At 24.8% G+C, this 21,735-nt stretch overlaps 4 protein-coding genes and 1 long non-coding RNA gene across 11 annotated transcripts in view; 1 reads left to right on the top strand and 4 right to left on the bottom strand.

Moving 5' to 3' along the window:
- The window catches only part of LOC107994823 (titin), a 73,325-nt gene that overhangs the window by 932 nt on the left and 50,658 nt on the right, over positions 1-21,735 (top strand). The window contains exons 2-7 of the mRNA XM_062079122.1: positions 3,852-3,961; positions 4,047-4,258; positions 4,341-4,529; positions 4,634-4,777; positions 5,706-5,802; positions 9,787-9,951. Coding sequence (XP_061935106.1) covers positions 3,852-3,961; positions 4,047-4,258; positions 4,341-4,529; positions 4,634-4,777; positions 5,706-5,802; positions 9,787-9,951 — 917 coding nt within the window. The remainder of the gene's footprint in view (positions 1-3,851; positions 3,962-4,046; positions 4,259-4,340; positions 4,530-4,633; positions 4,778-5,705; positions 5,803-9,786; positions 9,952-21,735) is intronic.
- On the bottom strand, positions 534-6,542 carry LOC107994822 (fatty acid-binding protein). Its single transcript, XM_017051905.3, has 5 exons — positions 6,403-6,542; positions 2,083-2,406; positions 1,337-1,509; positions 965-1,069; positions 534-611 (listed from the first exon to the last, which is right to left on the bottom strand). The coding sequence occupies exons 2-5, from the start codon at positions 2,360-2,362 to the stop codon at positions 555-557; spliced, it is 615 nt and encodes a 204-aa protein (XP_016907394.1). The 5' UTR covers positions 2,363-2,406; positions 6,403-6,542; the 3' UTR covers positions 534-554.
- Positions 4,593-5,712, bottom strand: LOC107994821 (cilia- and flagella-associated protein 299-like). The gene has a single exon (XM_017051904.3). It carries the CDS (start codon positions 5,502-5,504, stop codon positions 4,803-4,805), a length of 702 nt encoding a protein of 233 aa, XP_016907393.1. The 5' UTR covers positions 5,505-5,712; the 3' UTR covers positions 4,593-4,802.
- LOC114577101 (uncharacterized) overlaps positions 11,195-21,735 on the bottom strand; it is a 42,382-nt gene continuing 31,841 nt past the window's right edge. The window contains exons 1-4 of one of the 3 annotated variants that reach the window (XR_003696893.2): positions 13,357-15,072; positions 13,053-13,235; positions 12,509-12,770; positions 11,195-12,061 (exon numbers count right to left, since the gene is read on the bottom strand). This is a non-coding gene — a long non-coding RNA (uncharacterized LOC114577101). Of the gene's footprint in view, positions 12,062-12,508; positions 13,236-13,356; positions 15,073-21,735 lie in introns of those variants that run through there. The other 2 variants (XR_009831103.1, XR_009831102.1) reach the window with 2 other exon arrangements.
- Positions 16,651-21,511, bottom strand: LOC114577099 (uncharacterized). Of its 5 annotated transcripts, none has more exons than XR_003696889.2 (4): positions 20,473-21,511; positions 18,948-20,357; positions 18,425-18,571; positions 16,651-18,047 (listed from the first exon to the last, which is right to left on the bottom strand). XR_003696889.2 is itself a non-coding variant. In XM_028665257.2 (4 exons), exons 2-4 carry the CDS (start codon positions 18,988-18,990, stop codon positions 17,975-17,977), a joined length of 336 nt encoding a protein of 111 aa, XP_028521058.1. In that variant the 5' UTR covers positions 18,991-20,357; positions 20,473-21,511; the 3' UTR covers positions 16,651-17,974. The 5 variants fall into 5 exon arrangements, 1 of the variants encoding a protein (XP_028521058.1); XR_003696890.2 differs by having other exon boundaries at positions 19,148-20,357; XM_028665257.2 differs by having other exon boundaries at positions 16,651-18,051; positions 18,428-18,571; positions 18,876-20,357.

Below are 21,735 nucleotides of genomic sequence, written 5' to 3'. Positions count from 1 at the left end.
AGCATGCCAATGCGTGGGTGGACGTAAGACATGTTTATTTGTTGATAGCTTCTATGGCGGCCGGCATCAAATGTAAACAGAAACAATATAGATCTTGTAAACTAATATTTTATAGTAATTTTTTCTATTATATATAAATGTACAAATAATCTTGATATTTTTAAATACAACTCAAACGACTCGAAATTTTAATTCTTTATTTTTAATTTATATTAATATTTTTATTTATCCATGCTTTTTTATATTATGCAACACGTGACATTCAGCAAAAGTAGGTGGGGCGCATGCCATAAATGACGGTAGAAACATTTACGATTGATCCGTGACTTTTTTCTTCTAGTCACTATTAGCATTTTCTATGCGAGTTACGTTTCATAATTTTTCTTTGTTTAAAATATGCTTTCAAATTATATTATCGTTAACTTATTGTTGTATATATATATATATATATATATATATATATACATAAAATGTAAGTAAAAAATTAATCATTAATAATAACTTAATGTAATATATCGAATAAAATATAGAAATAGTTTTGCAACTAAAATTTATTAAAGACGCTTAAAATAGCGTTTTCCTATTTGGCCACTCTTTTCGTGAGTCATTATCTGAAAATAGAAAATATAATATTATTAAATTTTTCATTTCATTGTTTATATGATCAATTTATACATACATGTGCAATACATAAATGATAATATGAATATGAATAATGAATAAATAAATTATGAAAAAAGTTTATACTATTGAAATAAATTCAATATAAAAAAAATCTCTTGTAAAATATTTGAATTAAAATCTTAAATCTTGAATTAACTTTTAATTTTTAATTTAATTAATTTTCGAATAATTAAAATTTTTTTAAATAAAATCTTTCTATTTTTTTTTTAATATTTCATATTTAAAAAATTCAGAATATACTTCCATCAATTACGTGAATAGAAATATAAATGAAACATACCAAAACTACACCATCTTTTGTAATTTCGTATTTCCGTAGTACTTTGCTATTATTTGGACCGACTGAAACTGTCACTAGATTATCTCCCTCCAGTGTAGTTACATTCTAAACAAAAACATATATAAAAATATTATAAAAATTAAAAATTGCATATACATAAGTTGTTGCACTGCATTAAATATTTAAGTATTTTTTTATGATTTTTCTAATAGAAAATAATATATGCAATTATTTATCTTTAAAATTTATATCCTTGTTTTATAAATTTATCATATACCAATTAACGGTAAATATTAAATTTGGATTATAAAAAAAATTATATTTTTTTTCTATAAAATAGTTCTATGAAATAGTTCGATAAATTAATAGTACTTTCAGTATAACTCCTGTAGGCATGTATTCTTCGTATTCTTCACCAAGAGTAAACGTCACTTCTGCCATACGAATCATTGTAATAGTACGAATGGTCCATTTATCATCATGGTTCGATATTTCCAGTCGCGGACTGGACATACACATCAATTTTCGTGGAATGTATGGTACACCTATAGGTGCATATAATTGAAAACGAATCGCTTTTATTTTAATTTTGTATAATGTTTTGTATATAATTAATTCACATTCAAGATTTTGTCTTTTTTTATTAAATTAATATACGATATATTTAATATAATTCGATAAAAGGTTTACAATAAATAATTCATTGAGATTAAATATTCTAATTCTTTATTCAACGGAATATTTAATAAATAAAAAAAACGTACATATTATTAATATAAGTAATAAAAATATATAATACACATATTATATACATATGTAAATATGTATACATGTATATATGTCACATGCTGCACGTGCTATACGTATATATACTTATACATTAATCAAGAACAAAATTTTAATCTATAATTATAATAGCGCATTATGTATACTTACAATTATTATTTTGTATAATAAATAAAATCAAAAATGTTTTTTTCATTCTTAAATCTTAAATCATTCTTTCAAGAATAAACTAAACAGAAAACAATGCGGAAAAAGATAATGTTATAGAAGATATTTATTTTTGCTTTCATAGGAAGATGTACCACATTCATTTTTAGTCGCTTTCAACATACCCACAGCTTTGAAATATTCGTCGAGGTTTTCATTGCTTTCATGTTGGTAAGTGCCGACGATCGATGTCATTTCTCTCTCCTGTCGGTAATGCTCCTGAGAAGATGTGTTTGGTATTCGTTTGGAACACTTTCTCACAGACTGTGGCGAGTTCTCACTATGAACCAGTTCGAAAGATTTTGATTTTAATATATTTGATGCAGTCGTCTCTTCACTATTACTGGCGTCTATGATGTTGATAAAATGTCTATCTAAAGCGTAATCTCCTTGTTCTTCAGTCATATGCTGTTTTGAAGTAACTTCTCCTCTCCATAAATTTTTTATATCTAAACGATATATTTAAACTGATATGGCCAATATAGAAATGCTTATAATTTTTCAATTTTTTTTATTTTATTTTTTTAATAAATAATAATTATTAATAATTAGTATTAATTTAGTAATAATTATTTAAAAAGATAAATCTAATTCTTCTTATAATAAATTATAAACGTCCGGATTCAATAAGATAAAGCGATATATTTGATTGTAACGTACTACTACGTTTCTTAGATAAGATATAAAAGTATGTATGAATGTTTTAATAAAGGAAATGTATTATTTCTACAATGATATTTTTTTATGAAAAAATGAAACTTTTATTGAAATAAAGTTTAAATAATGATTGTTTATTTCTATTAAAAAGAAAAATATTAATAATTATAAAAGTAACAAATATTTTTAAAAAAATGTAAAATATTGTCAAATTTTAAGAAAATTGTAAAATGTTTTATTTTATTTTACTTTGAATATAATATAATAAGATAGGAAAAAACAAAATAATCTGGTTCATTTAGAAAACTCTTGCTAATTTAAATAATTTAAATTTTATTATTTTTCAAATACAATAATTGAAATTTTCTCTTTTGAAATATAATTTTATAATGAAATATAATTTTAAAATTGTATAACTGTTATCTATAATTATCACTAGTATATGAACATGATAAAATGTGATTTTTAAAAAAATTAAAAATTATGTAATATATATTTAAATATAAATTTTAAATTAATATAAATAATATAAACACTATAATGATATAAATATTAATATTTCTTTATCTAAATAATTTAAATAAGGAATAATAGTAGCAATAATTAATTAATCTTTATATGGAAATTTTTATATATATTAAATATAATTTTCAATATGATAAAAGTTGTTCCTAAATGAAAGTTTCGTGTATACGTTACTTTAGTATATTAACCATCTGTTAGATGTTTAATCTTTAAATCGTAAAAAGCTTAAAAGCTTTTTCTACGATTAAATTAAATCAAAAATTAAAAATTATGTAATATTATAATATGTAAAGTAATATATAAAAAATAATTATAATTAGATTTCATATATCATGCGTTTATATTAAGAAATACATTTCGAAGGTTAATTTAAAATTATTTTTTGAATAAATTGTAAATAATTTATATTATATGTGTGCTTACGATTTAAAGAATTTCGAAATGAAAAATCCATGGTTGCTATTATATATTATATTATTATATATAACGATATATTTTCATATAGAAAATAAATTTTTAAATTGTGAATTTAAAATTTCGTATATTACCGTCAATTTATTAACTATTATTTCAATTATTTTTATGGTTTCTATATTCAGAGTTATATTGTGAAATTTATTTAAATAATTATTTTTAAAAATAATCTATTTTTTTATAAATCTTTGGAGATTAATTATTATATATATATATAAAGAATTTTTTAATGTTCTAGGCAATGTCCAGCAAGTTTACAGGCATATTTAGTTCATCAAGTTATACAAGAAATTAAATCTATGTGCAAAAAACAACCAGAAGATTGTGGATTTAAATCCCAAGAAAAAAGTATGTTATCTTTCAATAAACTTTTTTTGTATGAAAAATGTATCTAATAAGAAAAATGTATCTAATGATATTTTTTATCTTATAGCATATACTTCATTAAAATTAATGCAAGCTATTATTAATAAAGTTAATGAAATTTGTACCCGTTATCTGGACAATAGTAGATTGGCATTATTACCACCTCCACCTTCAACTCCATTACCACAAATAACAGCAGGTGGAAGCAAAAATTGTAGAAGAAAAATGGAAGACCGTTATGTGATTTTACATGATTTACATACTACATTTGGTATTGAGGTAAATATTGATATTAGATATTTAATAACGAATACAATACAAATAATGAATTTTTTTATTAAAAAAATATATTTCAAATTAGGATGATTCTATAGCAAATTATTATGCTGTATTTGATGGACATGCAGGACAAGATGCAGCTGTATATTGTGCTGCTCATTTACATCAATATTTAACAGAAAGCATATATTATCCTACAGATCCAGAGCGTGCCTTACGCGATGCTTTTCTTACTACAGACAGACAATTTATAGAAAAATCAAAGACACAAGTAAGAAATATATATATAAATATATATATATATATATATTGTAATTAAATAAATGTGCAATACTTTATATTTATATAATTTTTATTTTTAATATTTTTATTTAGAAACTATGTGGTGGGACTACTGCAGTTTGCACTTTAATATTAAATAAAAGATTATATGTTGCCTGGGTAGGAGATTCAACAGCCATGCTGATAAAACGTGATAGTGTTGTTCAGCTAGTGAATCCTCATCGACTTCATCGCGAAGTAAGTATATTTCCATTTAATATTTTTAAATTTTACTTCTAAGAACATGATCATATAATATTACATGTTGATATTGTTGACTATGTATTCTTACTCGTGTTGTATATATTCCTGGAGTAGGTACTCCAGGATCTACATTAATGAAATGTCTATCATGATTATGTTTGAATCGAAGACCTAATATTGGATCTATAACAGGTTCAAAGTTTGATGTTTCATTCAAACATGATTTTCCTGTTCTCCAATCATAGTATGCAAGATCAGATGCACAAGGCCATATCTTTTTTCTTCCTTCAAAATATGCAAGCCAATTTTCTTTTTCAAGTCTTTCATTATAATCAATGTAACCAGAAATCTCAAACTGAAGTTTTGTTAAGTTTCTTATAAATATAATAGTGGATATGATTTTTAATCTGTTTAAACGTTCTCTAAGTGCTAATTCTTGCATTACATTATCACTTGGTATCACAAATTCTGATGTTAATTCATATGGTTTATAAATTGGAAAAACTAAATTTTTCACAGCTTTTAAACGCCGATAAAATGTATCTTCATCAAGTGTTTCACCTGCACAACGATAGCCAAGTTCAGCTAATTGACGTGCAATATGAAGATTTCCTAAATATCCAAGATCAACAAATGATATTAGAGAATTCAAATAATCTTCATAGGTGTCAAAACTTAATAATCTCTTGTCACTATCTATTTGTGTCCCTACTAATGTCATGTTTTTTAAATTTATTTAAATAATGCTTTTAATAATTTATTATATTAAAATTTATTTTTTGATTTAATGATATTTTGACAGTAAATTTCAAATTAGATCTATTTTGCTCTGTTTAAAAAACAATTGATACTTGATATGTATAATGTGTCTTATTAAAAGTTCATAATATCATTTGTGAAAAATATTCATTATTTGCTTTAGGATGAAGTGCAAAGGATACGAAAAGCAGGAGGAGTAGTGATGCCAAGTATGGGAACTATGCGTGTAAATGGAGTATTAGGTGTTTCAAGAGCAATAGGTAAGTTAATTTTAATTTGTAACTTTAAAAGATATGATTTTGTAATAAATTTAATAATTATCAATAATTTATTATTATTAATAACAATAAATTTGCAAATAAATTTTTGAAAAAAATCGAATTCTGCATGATATTAATATAGATTAAATAAAATAACCATAATAAAATTTTTATCACTAGATTATTTATAAGATACTATATATTTTAAATTTTTAAAAATATATCTAATGATATTTATTAAAATTAAAAATTATTTTTACTTTTTATTAAATATGTATTTATATTAGTTGTCATGAATATAATATATTAATAAACTCTTAAATTATCTAAAAAATAGAATATTTATGATATTTTAAATATATGTATGACTAATTTATTTTTAGTTCAATGTTTAGGTTAACTTTACATTTGTCTATGATAATGTATGAATATTATAAAACATTGCATATCACAATTTTTTATTAAAAAAAATTTTTGATATCAAACAAAGAAATTACGCAATTTTAATATTTCGATTTATATTATTAATTAATAATATTTATGTTTCAACTTTAATATTCTATTCGAAGTATATTATTACTTATATTATTTAATACTTACATTTATTGGCACGTATAAAATAAAGTACGTTAATAATCACTTGCACATTGCACGATTAATTTTATTTTTGATGAAATACTATATTTCATTAATTTCTCAATCAATTTCACTATTGTCATGCAAACTAAATGTCACTAGATGGCGATACAAGTATATCTAATGATCGGTCAATTGTATTGTATGTATATATATATATATATATATTTTAACAAATTCAATCGAAATTATATTTCATATAACTTTAAAAATGTTATTATATATTTTCTATGTTATATATTTATGTTAATTTTTTTAAAAAATTATTTTTTTTTATTTCTAAATGGAATAAAAAATATTTATTTTCTTATCTTCATGATATACTTTTTTTTATTATCAGTCATTTTGAAATTATTGTTTATTCTAATTTTATGATATGGTTTACTTACTATATTTTTTTTATATAACCAATTTTATTTTATAGAATAAAAAAAAATTTTGAATGAAAGTTATTTTCTTTAAATTTATTAATTATTTAATTATTTGAGCAATTATAGTAATTACAAGTGAAAATAACTCTAAAAATTTACATTTTTGATAATAGATATCATTCTGTTCTTATAAATTTTTTAATTATTTTATATTAGTTCATATTTATAATGTGTATTTTTGCGGTTTTTGAAACTTGATTCTATTATTCATCTTGTAAGTTTCAAACTATTTACTACAATTATTATTTCATTTTAATTTTTATTTTAAATTTGATTCAAACTATTATAATAAATATCATATAAATAAATACATTTTAATAAATTTAAATAATTAAATATTTAGTTAAATTTAAATAATAAATTTTACTTAAACATTATTTTCAAGAATATTATATATATAATAAATATTATATTCAAGTTATATACTATTTTATATAAAAACAACCGAACGGTAAAAAAATAATATATCGATAAACGAATTTTAAATATCAATGATTTTTAAATTATTTTATTTAAAACTTTTGCGTAATATATATTAGATTAAAACTTAACTTAAATATAAATTAGATTTATGAAAATAATTTGCATAAAAGTTAGTTACAAAAAATGAAGATAAAAGAAATAAGTACTTCTTGATGGTTGGAAATTGCTAAGTATATAATTAATAATAAGAATATAAATGATTATATATAAATATAAATAATAGTTTATTATTCGACTTCTTTGTTCTTCATACAATGCTAATAATATAATTTAGAATTTTTGCAATTTTTAAAAATAGAAAAAAAAATTTCAAAACTAATATTATCACATTGTACTAATTTATCATATTATGATACAAAAAATCAAAAGTATATAGACGAGACACGTGGTGCCCCCTTGTATGTTGTTGAACTTCTTAATTATAATTATTTAAATGTTTACGTTTTTTTTATAAACAATCACATATTGTAACAATCTATTGTACATACGATATTGTACATACACAATTTGAATCTTCATCAACTAAATCTTAATTATCTTTACGAGATAATCCGATAAAAGCACGTGTTTCGCGTAGAAACCAAATAGGAAGAATCTGCGTATACTAACAGCTGGCCAACTATGGCTTAGGTACCATGAAGAAAAGGAAAGAAAAAATTCTGGACGCGTGTCGGGTATCCTGTTGGTTCCGTTTGACCGCTGACACAATAGTACGTGCAACCATGCTTCGAGCAATGGACGCTTTACTGGGTGGCTTCTACAATTGCATGCCCGGAATAATTAACAGCCCATTAAACCGTTTATGCATCGCGAGAAGACGCGTGTTTCGAACGCTTATCCTCTGCAGGAATTTTGCTTCGACGTCATAAAATTTCGATAGGTGATATTTATCATAGAATTATATTTTATTTATGAATCTTTTATCGATCATAAATATTTGTGGAATATTAATCATATTCAGACAAGTAATATCAGAAAAACATTTACTTAATGTTTTTTTTGCTTTTGTTTTGTGAATGAAAATAATCAAACTTATGTTAAATCTTGTAAAGTTTTTTATTATTGTTATATAGTATGTTCGATTTAAATTTATGATATTTTCGAACATCTGTAATAGGAATACATATCAAATTTTTCTAATTCCTATATAAGTATATTCCTATATATATATATATTATAGTGTCAGAGATCGCTACCAGATGTCTCACTAATTTCTATTTTTTTGCAAGTGTTTATTATCTTAATTTATAAATAACATGTAAATTTCAAATTATTATGTTTCAAGTATCTGTAACAGCTTAGTAGAATAGTTCTAATAATAAAAATTTTTAATAAGTTGATTATAAAAGTAAGTAATTTATATATTTGAAATTAATTATATTTGAAAAGTAAAAAATATCGCGTAATTATTAAGAAAATAATAATTTTCAAATGATGTGTATTTGTTTACATAATATTAATTTATTGAATCTCTTTCTCTTGAATTATTTTGATTTAATAGTTTTTTAAAATCACAAAATATGCAATGTTAATTATAATATAATATAATATCGATGAAATGAAATATAATCTTTCTTTTTTCTAATGTTAAATTTAAGAAAGTAATTGGACAAATTTTTTATGATTATATCGAGACATGATTTCTTTTACAAATACATAATGTAAAATTTTTTTTGTGTATTGCAGTTTATATTTGAAGCAATACATAATTAGATAGTTTATATCGTAGATGGCGCAGTTTATATTCTTATATGAGATGATGTTTATCAATTTCTTTAAAAAATTTTAATATAATCATGATTCGAATTAAATTTATGTCTGAAAAATTTTTCAATTGAGTTTAAACAAAATAAAAGAATAAATGGAGAAAAAGAGAGAATTTCATATCCCGTGACGTGTAATTTTATGGAATTCAAGTTAACTATTACAGTTATTTATTACACGTAATGTTTTTTTATATTTGAAAAACACGCGACGGTAAAACGTGGGGAGTATCAGTATTCAACTAGGTTGCAATTAACTTTAATGAATGGCGTAGCTAATTTAAATAATGGTACCATTGTAATACAGATACTTCCGGTTATTATAAATTTACGTGATTTTTTCATCGATTTACTATAACCATGAATGAAAATCCTTTACAGTTAAATTAAATAAACATGAAATTTCAGACCCAACAATCAAATGTTTTTTAACTAATTTATCGAAGTTAATAAAGAACAATATAATTGAAATACAATATTGTTGAATATTAATCGGTTTGAAATATTTAAATATTGTGATTGTTTTTTGTGAGTGATTTTTATCTGATTGGTATTGATTTATCTTTCTCATTTTTGTAATTTGGAAAAATCATTCTATATTAGGATAAAAATTATTTTTTACAATTTTTATAATTTTTGTAATAATTTTATGTATTTTTACTTGATTTCAGGTGATGTTCGATACAAGCCGTTCGTAACAGGTGAGCCAGAAGTTAAATCTGTACCTTTAGACGGAACAGAAGATTTTTTGGTTCTTGCCACCGATGGACTAACAGATTACTTGAATCCTAAGGAAATATTAACTATTCTCTATCATGAAATACAACGAAATCCAAGTAAGTACATAATTATATTGTTTTTGTAATTAGAAAAATATGCATGTATTTAGTTTGATATTAGATTTATTTCGAAAGCTACGTGACAGAAATAATTTATAATATAAAAAATATATAATTAATATAATATATTAATAATAATATAATATAACAATAATATAAAATTAGGAATCTTTTATTATTGTGAAAATAACAAATAAATAGAAAGAATAATTATTTATAAAATAAAATAAGAAATAAATTTATTTGTTGATATTGAACGATCTAATTTTAAATTCTAATTTTAAATATTGACAAATTAAAAGAAGATTCGAAAAGGATTCACATTTTCGACTGATAATATACATTTGATATTGCAAAAAAAAAAATTATTTCACAAGAAAGAAAAGATTTAGCTTCGTAAAAATTGAAATTGAATATTTGCCGACTTTCAGGTATCCTCGAGTGTAGTTTTTGGGGTTACAAAATGAGGGAGATGCTTCTTGACTTTGTCTACAGTGTATGTTTTCCCCTTGCTTCAAGCATACTCCTAAAGTGTTCGAAACTGTACTCGAGTACACGTGTACTTGGCAAATATTCAAATTCCTGGGTTCCTCGAAAAGAAAACATTACAGAAAATTATTTTTTCCGCGTTCATTTTATTATGCAGAAGTTACTTATTATTATATTTAACGACTCTGTGTTTAATTATAATAATATTCGTGATGTTTTAAATGTTTTTCACTTTTTATATGACATACAATTCATGATATGAATAAATATTGAATATTTTGAAAAATATTTTTCAAAATTTATAGAAAAAATTCTTCTTATTCAAAGAGTAAATGAAATAATTCATTTTATGAGAAGTTTGTTCAGATATTTTTAAAAATGAAATTAAATAGTTCATTGCTGAATGTCATTTTAAAATATACTCCTCTTGAGAAGCTATGTAAGATGCTGACACATTCTTCAAAATAATTTATTCTTTTATTTTTGAAATGAATTTGTGGTATGACATCATGATGAAACAATCATTATGTTATTGTTAATATATTAATGTTATCAAAACTTTTCTTTTCAAAAAGTTTTAATAAAGAAATATCTTATCTATTCACTTTGTTTCCAAATATCCAAAAATTCATTATGTTAGGATTATATTAGATCTGAAAGTTACTTTACAAGTTTTTTAATATTGATGAATCCCAAGAGAAGTTAATTTAAATGAGTAACTTAATATTCAGTAATAAAGTATTTAATAATATTTACCATATGTTCAAAGAACTTTATTAATATATATATATAAATATAAATTACAAATATTACAATTACAATTATCTCACCTTTTTAAATAAATTAAAAAGAGAATCAAGAGAAAATTATGATTTCTGAATTGGAGAAGCATTTTTAGTTATGTTCCATTAATTTGGTTGATCCGTTGCCGTGACACGGAGAAAATTTCCGTATCACGAATAGAACAATCGAAGCGAATAATTATAGAGTCGTGGATGGAACAGATCCATGCAAAATTATCGGGGCACGTTAAGTTCTTATTAATTCGATTAGATTTACTCGAATATCAATATTAATTAGGATATATATAAGATATATATATATAATTGTTTATTACAATGCAATAATATAAAACGTTCTTTAATCTTTTTATGTTTCTTATCGCTGTATATTTATCTGAATGAGTTGAGTTCCATTCAATAATGTCTTTCATTGGTTTCACAATCAGTTATTAATTAATCTTTAATGACACGTACTATGGTAATGTAATGAATGAAAGTAATTAATTACGTAATGAATTTATATCAAATTATAAAGTATTTTAAGGATTTAGAATTTTTGTATGGAGAATTTTTTTTAATGCAATATTTTGTTTGCATAAAAGTCACGCTTTTATTATTTATTTGAAAATTATGTTAATAATAAATCGGAGAGAATGTTATTCGACGTGTTTACTCTTACTTCTCGTTCTAAGAAGCATGAATTCTTCTTGAAATTCTCGAATATTCAGGTCGGATTAAATGTGAAACTGTTTTATGGAGGATACGCAGTTTCTATTCCTAAACAATCTTTCGTCATAGAATCAACACATGTATATCGTGTTTCTAATATTGTTTATCTAGAAGAATTATTAACAATTATTATTTATAATAATGATATATTTCATTATGATATTCGAATATTATTAAAAAATTCATTATTTCTTTATATAATTTCCAATAATAAAAATAATAATTAGAAATTAAATTTTATTAATATATATTTTATAATCTAAAAATGATTTATCATTTTTCTCTTGTATTAATAATTTTTTTATATTTTTAAAAAATTGAAATCTAATATAAAACGTAAAAAGTATTTTTTATCGAGATCTCAAAACTCTAATGATGTTTAAATTATTATTTTTTTGCATTTTATCTTATTTTTGGAGGACAGTAATTTATCGTCAATCACATTAAACAATTTTTCTATTAGGTTATGTTTTGAGATCTCGATATATCTGATGATCAGTCGAACAATAGGTAAAAGATGTGTATCTGATCATTCGAGAAAGTAAGGTGAATACCGTCTCGCAAAGAATTTCGCACTGGAAAAGACGAATCTCGTAATGATTCGTACTCTTTATAACCTGATGCCAACAAACTGTGTCCAGTCTTTCTTCGTGGCGCTGTCATGCTCTGCTTCTTGTTGCTCCAGGGACGGAGATCGGAATAAATTGCTTGCCACTAAATTGCTTGTTTCGTGAATGTTCTTTCTTTCCAAAGAAAAATTTCACAAATTTGATTTGCTACACGAAATTTCTTCACCAAGATTCATCCATCACTTTTCTTAAAATATCAATATATAGAGTATATTATTAATGTAATCTTATATACTTTTTAAAAAATATGATTATTTTTATTAAATGAAAGTAGTCTGAGGTGAAAACGCCAGATAATAAATTGTATGTATACAATTCAATTGTATGTAGATTATTTAAATTTATAAAAAAAAAATTAGAAGATAATTATTTAGATAAAATTGAAAAGGATATTTTATTATAATGATTCGATATTTATAGTTTTAAAGCATTTTTTTTCAATAAATTTTTATCTCATTTAGTAACAAACTTTTTCGAATAGTTTTTTGATAAGTCTCTTCTTTGTCGATGCTTCAATATTGTATCATTATTAAACAAATCGTTGTTTATTGATCAATTTTATATTTTTTCTTTAATATTCATCTTCCTGGCCATTTTTCATATTATCTTGTTTATTTTATTAGCAAACTTATGTACATTAAAATAGTCAATCCTAATTTATAAACATCGATAAAATCATAAATTAAAATCTTACATTAATTGCCTCTAAATTATTCATGGCACATGCAAAATATGATACGATTAAAAAATTGTGTCATTTATATTTCTCTTACATTTATAGCTCCTTGTTTACTTCATTAAACGCTTGCTGCATATTAAACAACTCTCCTCTGATTAATTCGTAAGCATCGAGCATGATCGATTGTCCGCAAGGATTCAACATCGAAACGGAATAAAACGGACGTTCGTTAACAAAGCGAAATGGAACTGAACGTCAATTTGGAGAATCTCATTGGCAAAGTTTGTTCAATTTCATGATCGCGGCGCAATTGGGCCAGTTCCTCTTGGCAAATTGCTCGAATTCCCATTGTCGAGATTCTATTTGAGAGGGTCAAGCTCCGGCACAATAGCGATTCCTAGGCCTAATTGCAAGAGCGTGTTGCGGGCACGTGGCGTATGGCACATCGTTGTCGAATATTTAACAGCGTTGCAACTATAGATGGAGTTAAATCAATCGTGACTAACGTTTGCAATTAAATTCTGAAAATTTGAAAAAAAAATTAAAATAGAAATATAGTTTAAAGAACTTAGAGACTTTCTTTTTATACAAAATAAATTCTTAGAGAACATTCGTAAAATTGGTGATAAATTCAAATTATACGCATGTTTAGTTGATTATTGAAATTGAGGTTAAAAGACGAAGTTATCCTTCTTCTTTGGCAAAGAAAAAAATTATGGGAATGAGAACAGCCGTGAAAGTATAATAAGTGTCGAGTTTTCGTTATTTGTTATATTATTTGTTATAAATACTTATAAAATTGTATAAAAAAATAGAAAAGAAAATAGAAATTCAAAGTTGAATGACTTTTTGATCACGAACGCTCGCGATTGCGCGGTTGAACAGTGCTGAGGGCAAAACTGCGGGCAGCGAAATTAACGGAGTGGGGGCTTGAAACTTTAAGCCCTATTGGGCCTACTACATTGTTGTACCCGATCTTGTCCGATGTTACCCGAACGTTGCACCCGACTGTTTGCTGTTCTACCACAAACTGTTGAACTTCTCAGTGTATCCTTCGATCTTTGATGGAGTGAATTGTAATGTTCGCAAATATCAGTATTTTTGTTTTAAAAGAGCACGATTAAGATACCTAAAATACTTTACAATAATTCTGTGATGCTAGATCGTGAAATTTTTAACTGGTAAACAACATTGTTATAATTGTCACATTCATTAAATATGAATAGAAAAAATTTTTAAGCAATTTCTTTTAAAATTTATTATATCAATTTAAATATTTGAAATGTTATTCTTTATTATGACATATTTTAGAGAATTGTTACGAAGAAAATTTAATTAAAATATAACTTTCAATTTTCATTTCATTTAAGATTTTTAAAGATTTTAAAGATTTTTTAATATACATGAAAATTGTATGAATATTTGAATGCAAATTGAGTGTATCACTAGATGGCACTTTAGGTGCAATTACTTATGCTCGAGCTGACGCGATCACGGTGAAGAATTTTGATCAGACATGGAACACTTACTTCTGGTTATTTCGAATTTTCTAAGATCTATTAGATAGATAAAATCGTGATACATAGTATGTTAGCATTATGGGCGTTAATCAATTAATGAAAGCGTAATCTTTAATATGTGCGTGAAAGTTCATGTTGTTGAAAACAATTTTGATCGATCATTTTGTGCTTAAAAAATATTCAAAATTAAATTCCGATATTTTATGATATATATTCAGAATCTTTAAAAATCATCCATTAAATTTCTATTAATTGTAATTTATATAAAAAGATATTAGATATGAATGATCAAAAAACGAATATTTCAAGAATATCGATTCTAATCTAAGTTTAATAAAATAAAATCTAAGTTTTCATGCGATACATTATTAAATTTTTAAAAACATTAATACAATAGAATAATGTTTCTAGAAAAAAACTTTAATTACACATAGATTTCTCAATATATAAAAATAGAAGATTCTAGAAGATTCTATTCTTTTTTGGCAAAGTAATAAAGAAACAGTCAAGAAATCTATAAATTGGGCCTACAGTTATTTGGTTGAGAGGATAAAAAAGGTAACTGTTGGTGCAATCGATGCAAAGGCAAGAGAGCCGCATTGCAGCATCCCTGGACGAAGCACGGTGTATGATTGAGGAACGAAATAAAATTGAAAGCCGGGTTGCATGGTCTGAAGTGGGAGAAAGATAGAAATGTCTGAACCAGCATGGCTGTCGAGTGCATCCTAACAGGAAGAGTATGATAGCACATAAAGCTCTCTCGTAGTAGGGTAGAAACTCTAGTTGCGAAAAGAAATATTATCATGTTTCTCTCTGTTTTTAATAAAATTCACATTGATTGCTAGATTTGCTTCAACATGATTAAAATTGATATGGCATTTGATTTAATATAAAGTAAATTTCAATATAGATTTAATGTAATATCTATACATATTGAACGACAAAAATTATTTCTCTATTTATTTAAAAGAAAAAAACACAAAAATTAAAAAAAAATTAAATTGTTGATTAAATTTAACAATAATTTAACAGATTGAATAAAAATTAATTACAAAAGATACAAATTATTATACATGGATATCAGACTGACTTCACAATAAAATTTCCTTAATTGAAAAGAAAAATTAAATTAATTTTCGAAAGCAATAAAATTTGTTTAATAGTGAAAAAATTTAATTCTAAGTAAACAACCATCAAATAGAAAAATTTTAAAATGGCTAAAAAAAATACTTCAAAATTCCTTTTATTTGCTCAAATAAAAATTTTTATCTTAAGAAATTAACTTTTTATATTAATAAATTTACAATTCTTTTTATAATTCTAAAATAAATCTATTGCCCAATGTAAGTTATAAATTATCATAAAAAAAAATCACTCAAAAATATAAACTGTCGCGACAAAAACGCAACAAAAAAATTTTTTAAATTTCTCGAAAACTTTTCTATTCGTTCTCTCGTACTGACGGGGCTTTAACCTGCGCCGTGACTACCTCTTCCTTCGTCCTCGGGCAAAAGAGTCGATGCCTATGGATCCTCCGACCATTCGCTCGTTCGTCATTCGTTTGTGAAGTCGTCTGACAGAAGGCACACCGACAATTCTCACCTGTCGGTAGCACATTTTCTTTTCCTTCCGGTAAATATTCCGGTTGATTCTTCGCCTTCTTGATTGCAATCTCGCGAATAAAAAATTCCCTAGTCGATAGTAATAATCGGTTTAAAAAACCCGCGGCGAAACTTTTTCTATGTCTCGAAGTTTTCACGCAAGTAGGTTGGGGATAGAGTTTGTTTCTTTAGATTCTCGTCGACTCCCGTGGCTTTAGAAATACTTGGTATAAGTTGTTCGACAAATAACAAACAGTTAATCGAATTTCAGTGTCTCGCATAGTGATTTATTGTGTTCTGATAGACAAAGAAGAGAATAATCGTGTAGATCAGTGGAGACGAATTACGTGTTGGTAAGTTTGACGTGTAGTGAAAAATTATGTATAAATATTTTTTTATTTTATTTAAATAATGAAAAGTTTAATGAAAATAATGAATTTTTTATATTTTGTGAAGGGGAAAAGTATAGATTTTTATTTTAATTTATGAAAATCAAGGGTACATAGAATATTGTCCTTATTTTATTAAAGTTTTTATTTAATAATGAAATATAAGTGAAATTAATAATTTTTTCATAAATTTACAAGTTTTATAGATCTTGAAAATTTATACATTTCTAAATATTGTTAAGAACAACTAGATTTCATATATCAAATATTAATTGTTTTTTAAACAATTTTTTATATTATTGTCATAAATATTCAATTGAATATCGATAGAACGATTATATTGAAAAATTTCTGACATTATTTCCTCTTATGAATGAAATTTTAATCGAAAATTTTAACCGAGATATTAGGTTTTCTTTTTAAGTTTTTCTGATTTAATCATTGTAATTACTTAAACATACATTTGTTCTAAGAATGTCAATCAGAAACAAGTATTTAAAATCGTCCTATTTCTTGTGCATATCATTTTTATTATAATATAGGGAATTTTTATTAACTGTATTTTGTTTGAAAGGAAGAAAATATTTAAAAATAAAAAATATTTTTTTTAATTACTTATTCAATTAATTTTTTTTTTAAATTATATTTTTAAAATAATTATGATATATCTATCCTCTTGTTTTTTTTCAATATATTCAATATATTCATATCTCAATATATTTTAATAAACTGAACAATTAAAATTCAAATTCAGATTCAAGCGATTTTTGATTATTTTTTCATCAAAATTATATGCCAACAAATTTCAATTAAAAAAAAAATAAATTAAAAAATAAATTAATTAATCTCTAATAACATCTGCTAAGCTGCTAGAAAATTAATGAAAAATTATGTAAAAATTTTGGTAAATTCTGTTCTCCAATAGTTATACTAATTACTAAAATTTACAAATAAACATTTATTATTTCATCGATAGAATTTTCTGATCAAGAGATAAGATCGATAAGAAATTTATTGTTATAAAAATATTTTATCTTGTTTTTTAAGCTATTTTTTTCGAATCCTTAAAGTTAAATGCGATCATAAGTATTCTCGGCTTTTCTTCCTGTGAAAGACGTTGATTTTGTAATTAATATCGATGACAGTTTGCAAACAATGTTTCTTTTCGTTTCGTATTCAACCATGATGCAAAGGGCATGCAATTATGCGCTTGTATACGCGTGATGCGAATTAATCATCGAGGCGGTTGTCGTCCTTTGCCACTTGTACATCATACTATGTTTATAAAATAAACAAATTGTATTTTTAATTATTTTTAGATTTTAGTTTTTTAGATATTTTTGAATATTAAAGAAATTTCATTTATAATTTTCAAAATTATATATAAATATATAGAATATCTAACATATTTGCATGAAATTGTGCATGAAAATTATTCGAAAAATTTCTAAAAGTGTGTTAATGAAAAATATTTCGTTTTATAGAATTAAAATTAAACGACTAAATGTGGAAGAATAATGTTTAAGATTTCAAAATAATTCATTGTTTATTGAATTTCCTGGATTTAAATAAAAAATAAATTTTTGGAAATTTGGTAAAAAAAGAAGAGAAACGCGAGAATGATCATCGTCGTGTGAAATATATTTTCTCACCATGAGAATGTTGGCCGTTCATTGAAAGGAGCCCGGAAATCTCTTTCTCCGCGAAACTCCGGTACAGTCGTCTGTGAAAATATACTTCTTGGTCACGAACCATGCAATTATCGCTGCCGGCATTCTTTAATGGAATTCTTTTCGATTCTACGAAATAAAGAATACTATTTTTATGCAAAAATTAAGCAAAACTCTATTTTAGCAATTTTTTTATAGATTAAAATATTTTCATCACAATTATTATTAGATGCCAAAAAAATTTTTGCCGTTTTTTAATCAAAAAATAAAAAAAATATTGACAAAAACTTTTGTAAATACTTGATAGAAAAATTTATATATTCTCAGAAATCTAGAATTTAAATTTATTTTTCATAAAAGTAAAAAAAAGAATTCCATAGATTTATAAATCTTCAAAAACCAATCGATCATAGATCTAGGAATGTAAAACCACCTTCGTTTAACCGATAAACTACACAATTTACATAGAATAGTATCCTTGACAATAACAAATAATCAAACGAACAATTGTAAGCGCCACTATTATCATGTAAAAAGCGTTGAAACATCAGCGTTATCCTCAAAACATTGTTGTATCTTGTTATGCAAATGCTTTCAATTTAGCAATTCTATCATGACTTTCTACCGAAAGAATGTATCCGCGTCCCTTTTTATTCATCCATCTTCTGAAAAAAAAAAAAAAACATCATCACGTTACCAACTTACCAGGTACGCGTAATCACTTTAGACGTTTACAAGCTATGCAGGATAAAAATTCCATATAGGAAGAACACCGGCTCATAATGAGATATAAAAAGTAGTAAACACGGCCACTTTAACCAGAGACGTTTCTTCCGCTTCTTTGTTACACCCTTTATTTTTAATATACCAACAGCAACGTCACCATCTTCCTCCTCCTCCTCTCCCTTTTCTGTTTCTTCAACTGTTAATCCTGCCAGCCCTTTCTCCCCGCTTCCCCTTCCATAAATATGCAGATGACTTTTAATTAGACGCACTCGGAATTCACTGCACGCTCATCCACTTGCAGCTGCACTTTAGACGCCGCTGTCACTTGGATCCTGTTTTTACTTGTTTTCATTACGCGGATGATATTAAAACATCCATGCGAGTTCGACAAAACCTGTCAGCTATTTCTAAGGATTCACAGCTGGGTTCAACCGTTCGTTATTTTACCGATGCTAAACTTTGTAGTTAGATAGTTAACCTGTTAAATGGTGAGATTGAAATAATCACGTGATGATAATTTTGATGTAATTTATCTTAAAAGATTTCTTTTTTTTAATGATTCATTGTATTTTTTAGATATTATTAGATAGATCGTTTATTTTATTAGTATTAATAAATAAACTTCTTACATATTTTTAGTTAACAATATTTGTATTAATATATTATTTTTTGATTAATATATTAATAATGTGAATTTAATGAATCTGAATTTTTTTATAAATCTTTCATTTGTAAATTCAAAAATAAATTAAAACTGTGTTTTAATTTATAGACTATTTATAGATAAGATGGAATGATATAAACAATGCTTAAACTTGCGAAAGATCAATAATTATTTTTAGGTTATAATCTTCAATTTTAATCTATTTTTTTATCGCGAATAAGAAGATATATTAAATACATATTTTTAAAAAATTTTTATAAAATTTATTTTTGCAAAGTACGAATATTAAAAAAGTATATAGTTTATTTCTAACACAACGTCTAACACAAGCCATAGAACATTTACGCATACGAGCATCCGCCGGATATCCGCGCTTCTTGCAAACTATTATTTTCGCTGCTTGGAGAAGGCTCTTTCTTCTTCAACTTCACTCCTAGCCTCACTTACATTGTTAACAGTGTTATTAAATCTTCTTCCCGTGGAAATAAGTCGACAGTACAATTTTAACACTCTGTTGCGTTTGTTCTGTAAATCTTGTGATTAAGATATCTTGCAGTTGAAAATATAAAATAAGATAATACGAAAAATATATATTATAAAAAAAAATTATTATTAAAATCCAAAGTTATCGTATACTTACTATAACTCGATTTGATTTTTCTTCTAAAATTAATCATTTCAATGAATTTTTTCTAGTATGAATTAAAAATTTCAATCTATTTAATATAGATTAATGGTCTGGATAAAATAGTGATGAAAACAATTCAAAATATCTTTTCCTTCTTCTTTATGAGAGAAATTTTTTTTCAACGATATCGAAATTTTTCTTTTTTGGAACACAAACATAGTATCGATCTGAAAGATCCTCCTAAAAAGGACAGGTAATCCCAAAGAAAAAACATCTCGATTGCATAACTGCAACGTGTGTATAGAGCAAGATGATTCTTGGTCGACTGTGGCGACACACGACGAGCAGGGTAAGCGTGGAGCCGCATGGCAACAGCGGAACCGTGTTAAAATATCGCAATAAGGCATTAAACAAAGGAATCCGGGAGGAGCTGAACCAAGACCGCGGTTACTGAAGCGAAACGGCTCGAGTGTTTCTTCGTCTTGAAAGGACTCGTCGAGTCTTCCATTCACAACACGATTCTTCCTTTGCTCCTTTTCAACGCTGATTTTAGGAATATACCCTTATTCCCGGCTTATTCTTTCGTCTTTCAATCTAGACTTCTCTTTAGAGACTTCTCAATCGAGACACGGTAGATCTGTTTTCCTGATAAAACTGTCGACGTGCTGTGCGTAACGATTACTCATACGGTAACGTTTCTCCACGGTATTCGATGTTTCCTCTAGTTTCTCGGCTTTTTTCATTGTAACTAGTTCTGGTAAGCAGGTCATATCAATTGAAATCGAATAAATACGATTTCGTTTACGGCACTATCGCCATTGCTATGAGAACAATCTTTTTTTTGTAATAGATTCATTCGAAAGTTTTTTTCCTCCTCTTTCTAAAAAAATTTCTAAAAAAAATTCTGTTAATTATTCTGTAATGTAATATTCATTATTATATATATAATTATTATATAACTAATTTATTTGATTGCATATCTTTATTTATTTATCGCGTAAAAATAGAAAAGTTGTTATCAAGATATCTTAGTTTCAATAAAATGATATAATAATTATTTAGAGTAGCACAATAATAAGTGAATAAGAAATATTTTAAAAATATTCCATCGCAGATTTATTATATCACAAAAATCATAAAAATTTATAAACAATATAATATTATCGATTTTTCATTCAAATTAACAATAAAATAGCTTTTGATATTCTTGATAGAATGTATCAATTTAACAATGAAATTTAGTATATTATTTTATTAAAGAAAAGCTCATTTATA

Source organism: Apis cerana, linkage group LG1 (genome assembly GCF_029169275.1).
Source record: "Apis cerana isolate GH-2021 linkage group LG1, AcerK_1.0, whole genome shotgun sequence".
NCBI lineage: Eukaryota > Metazoa > Arthropoda > Insecta > Hymenoptera > Apidae > Apis > Apis cerana.
This window is presented reverse-complemented; position numbering and strand designations above follow the sequence as displayed.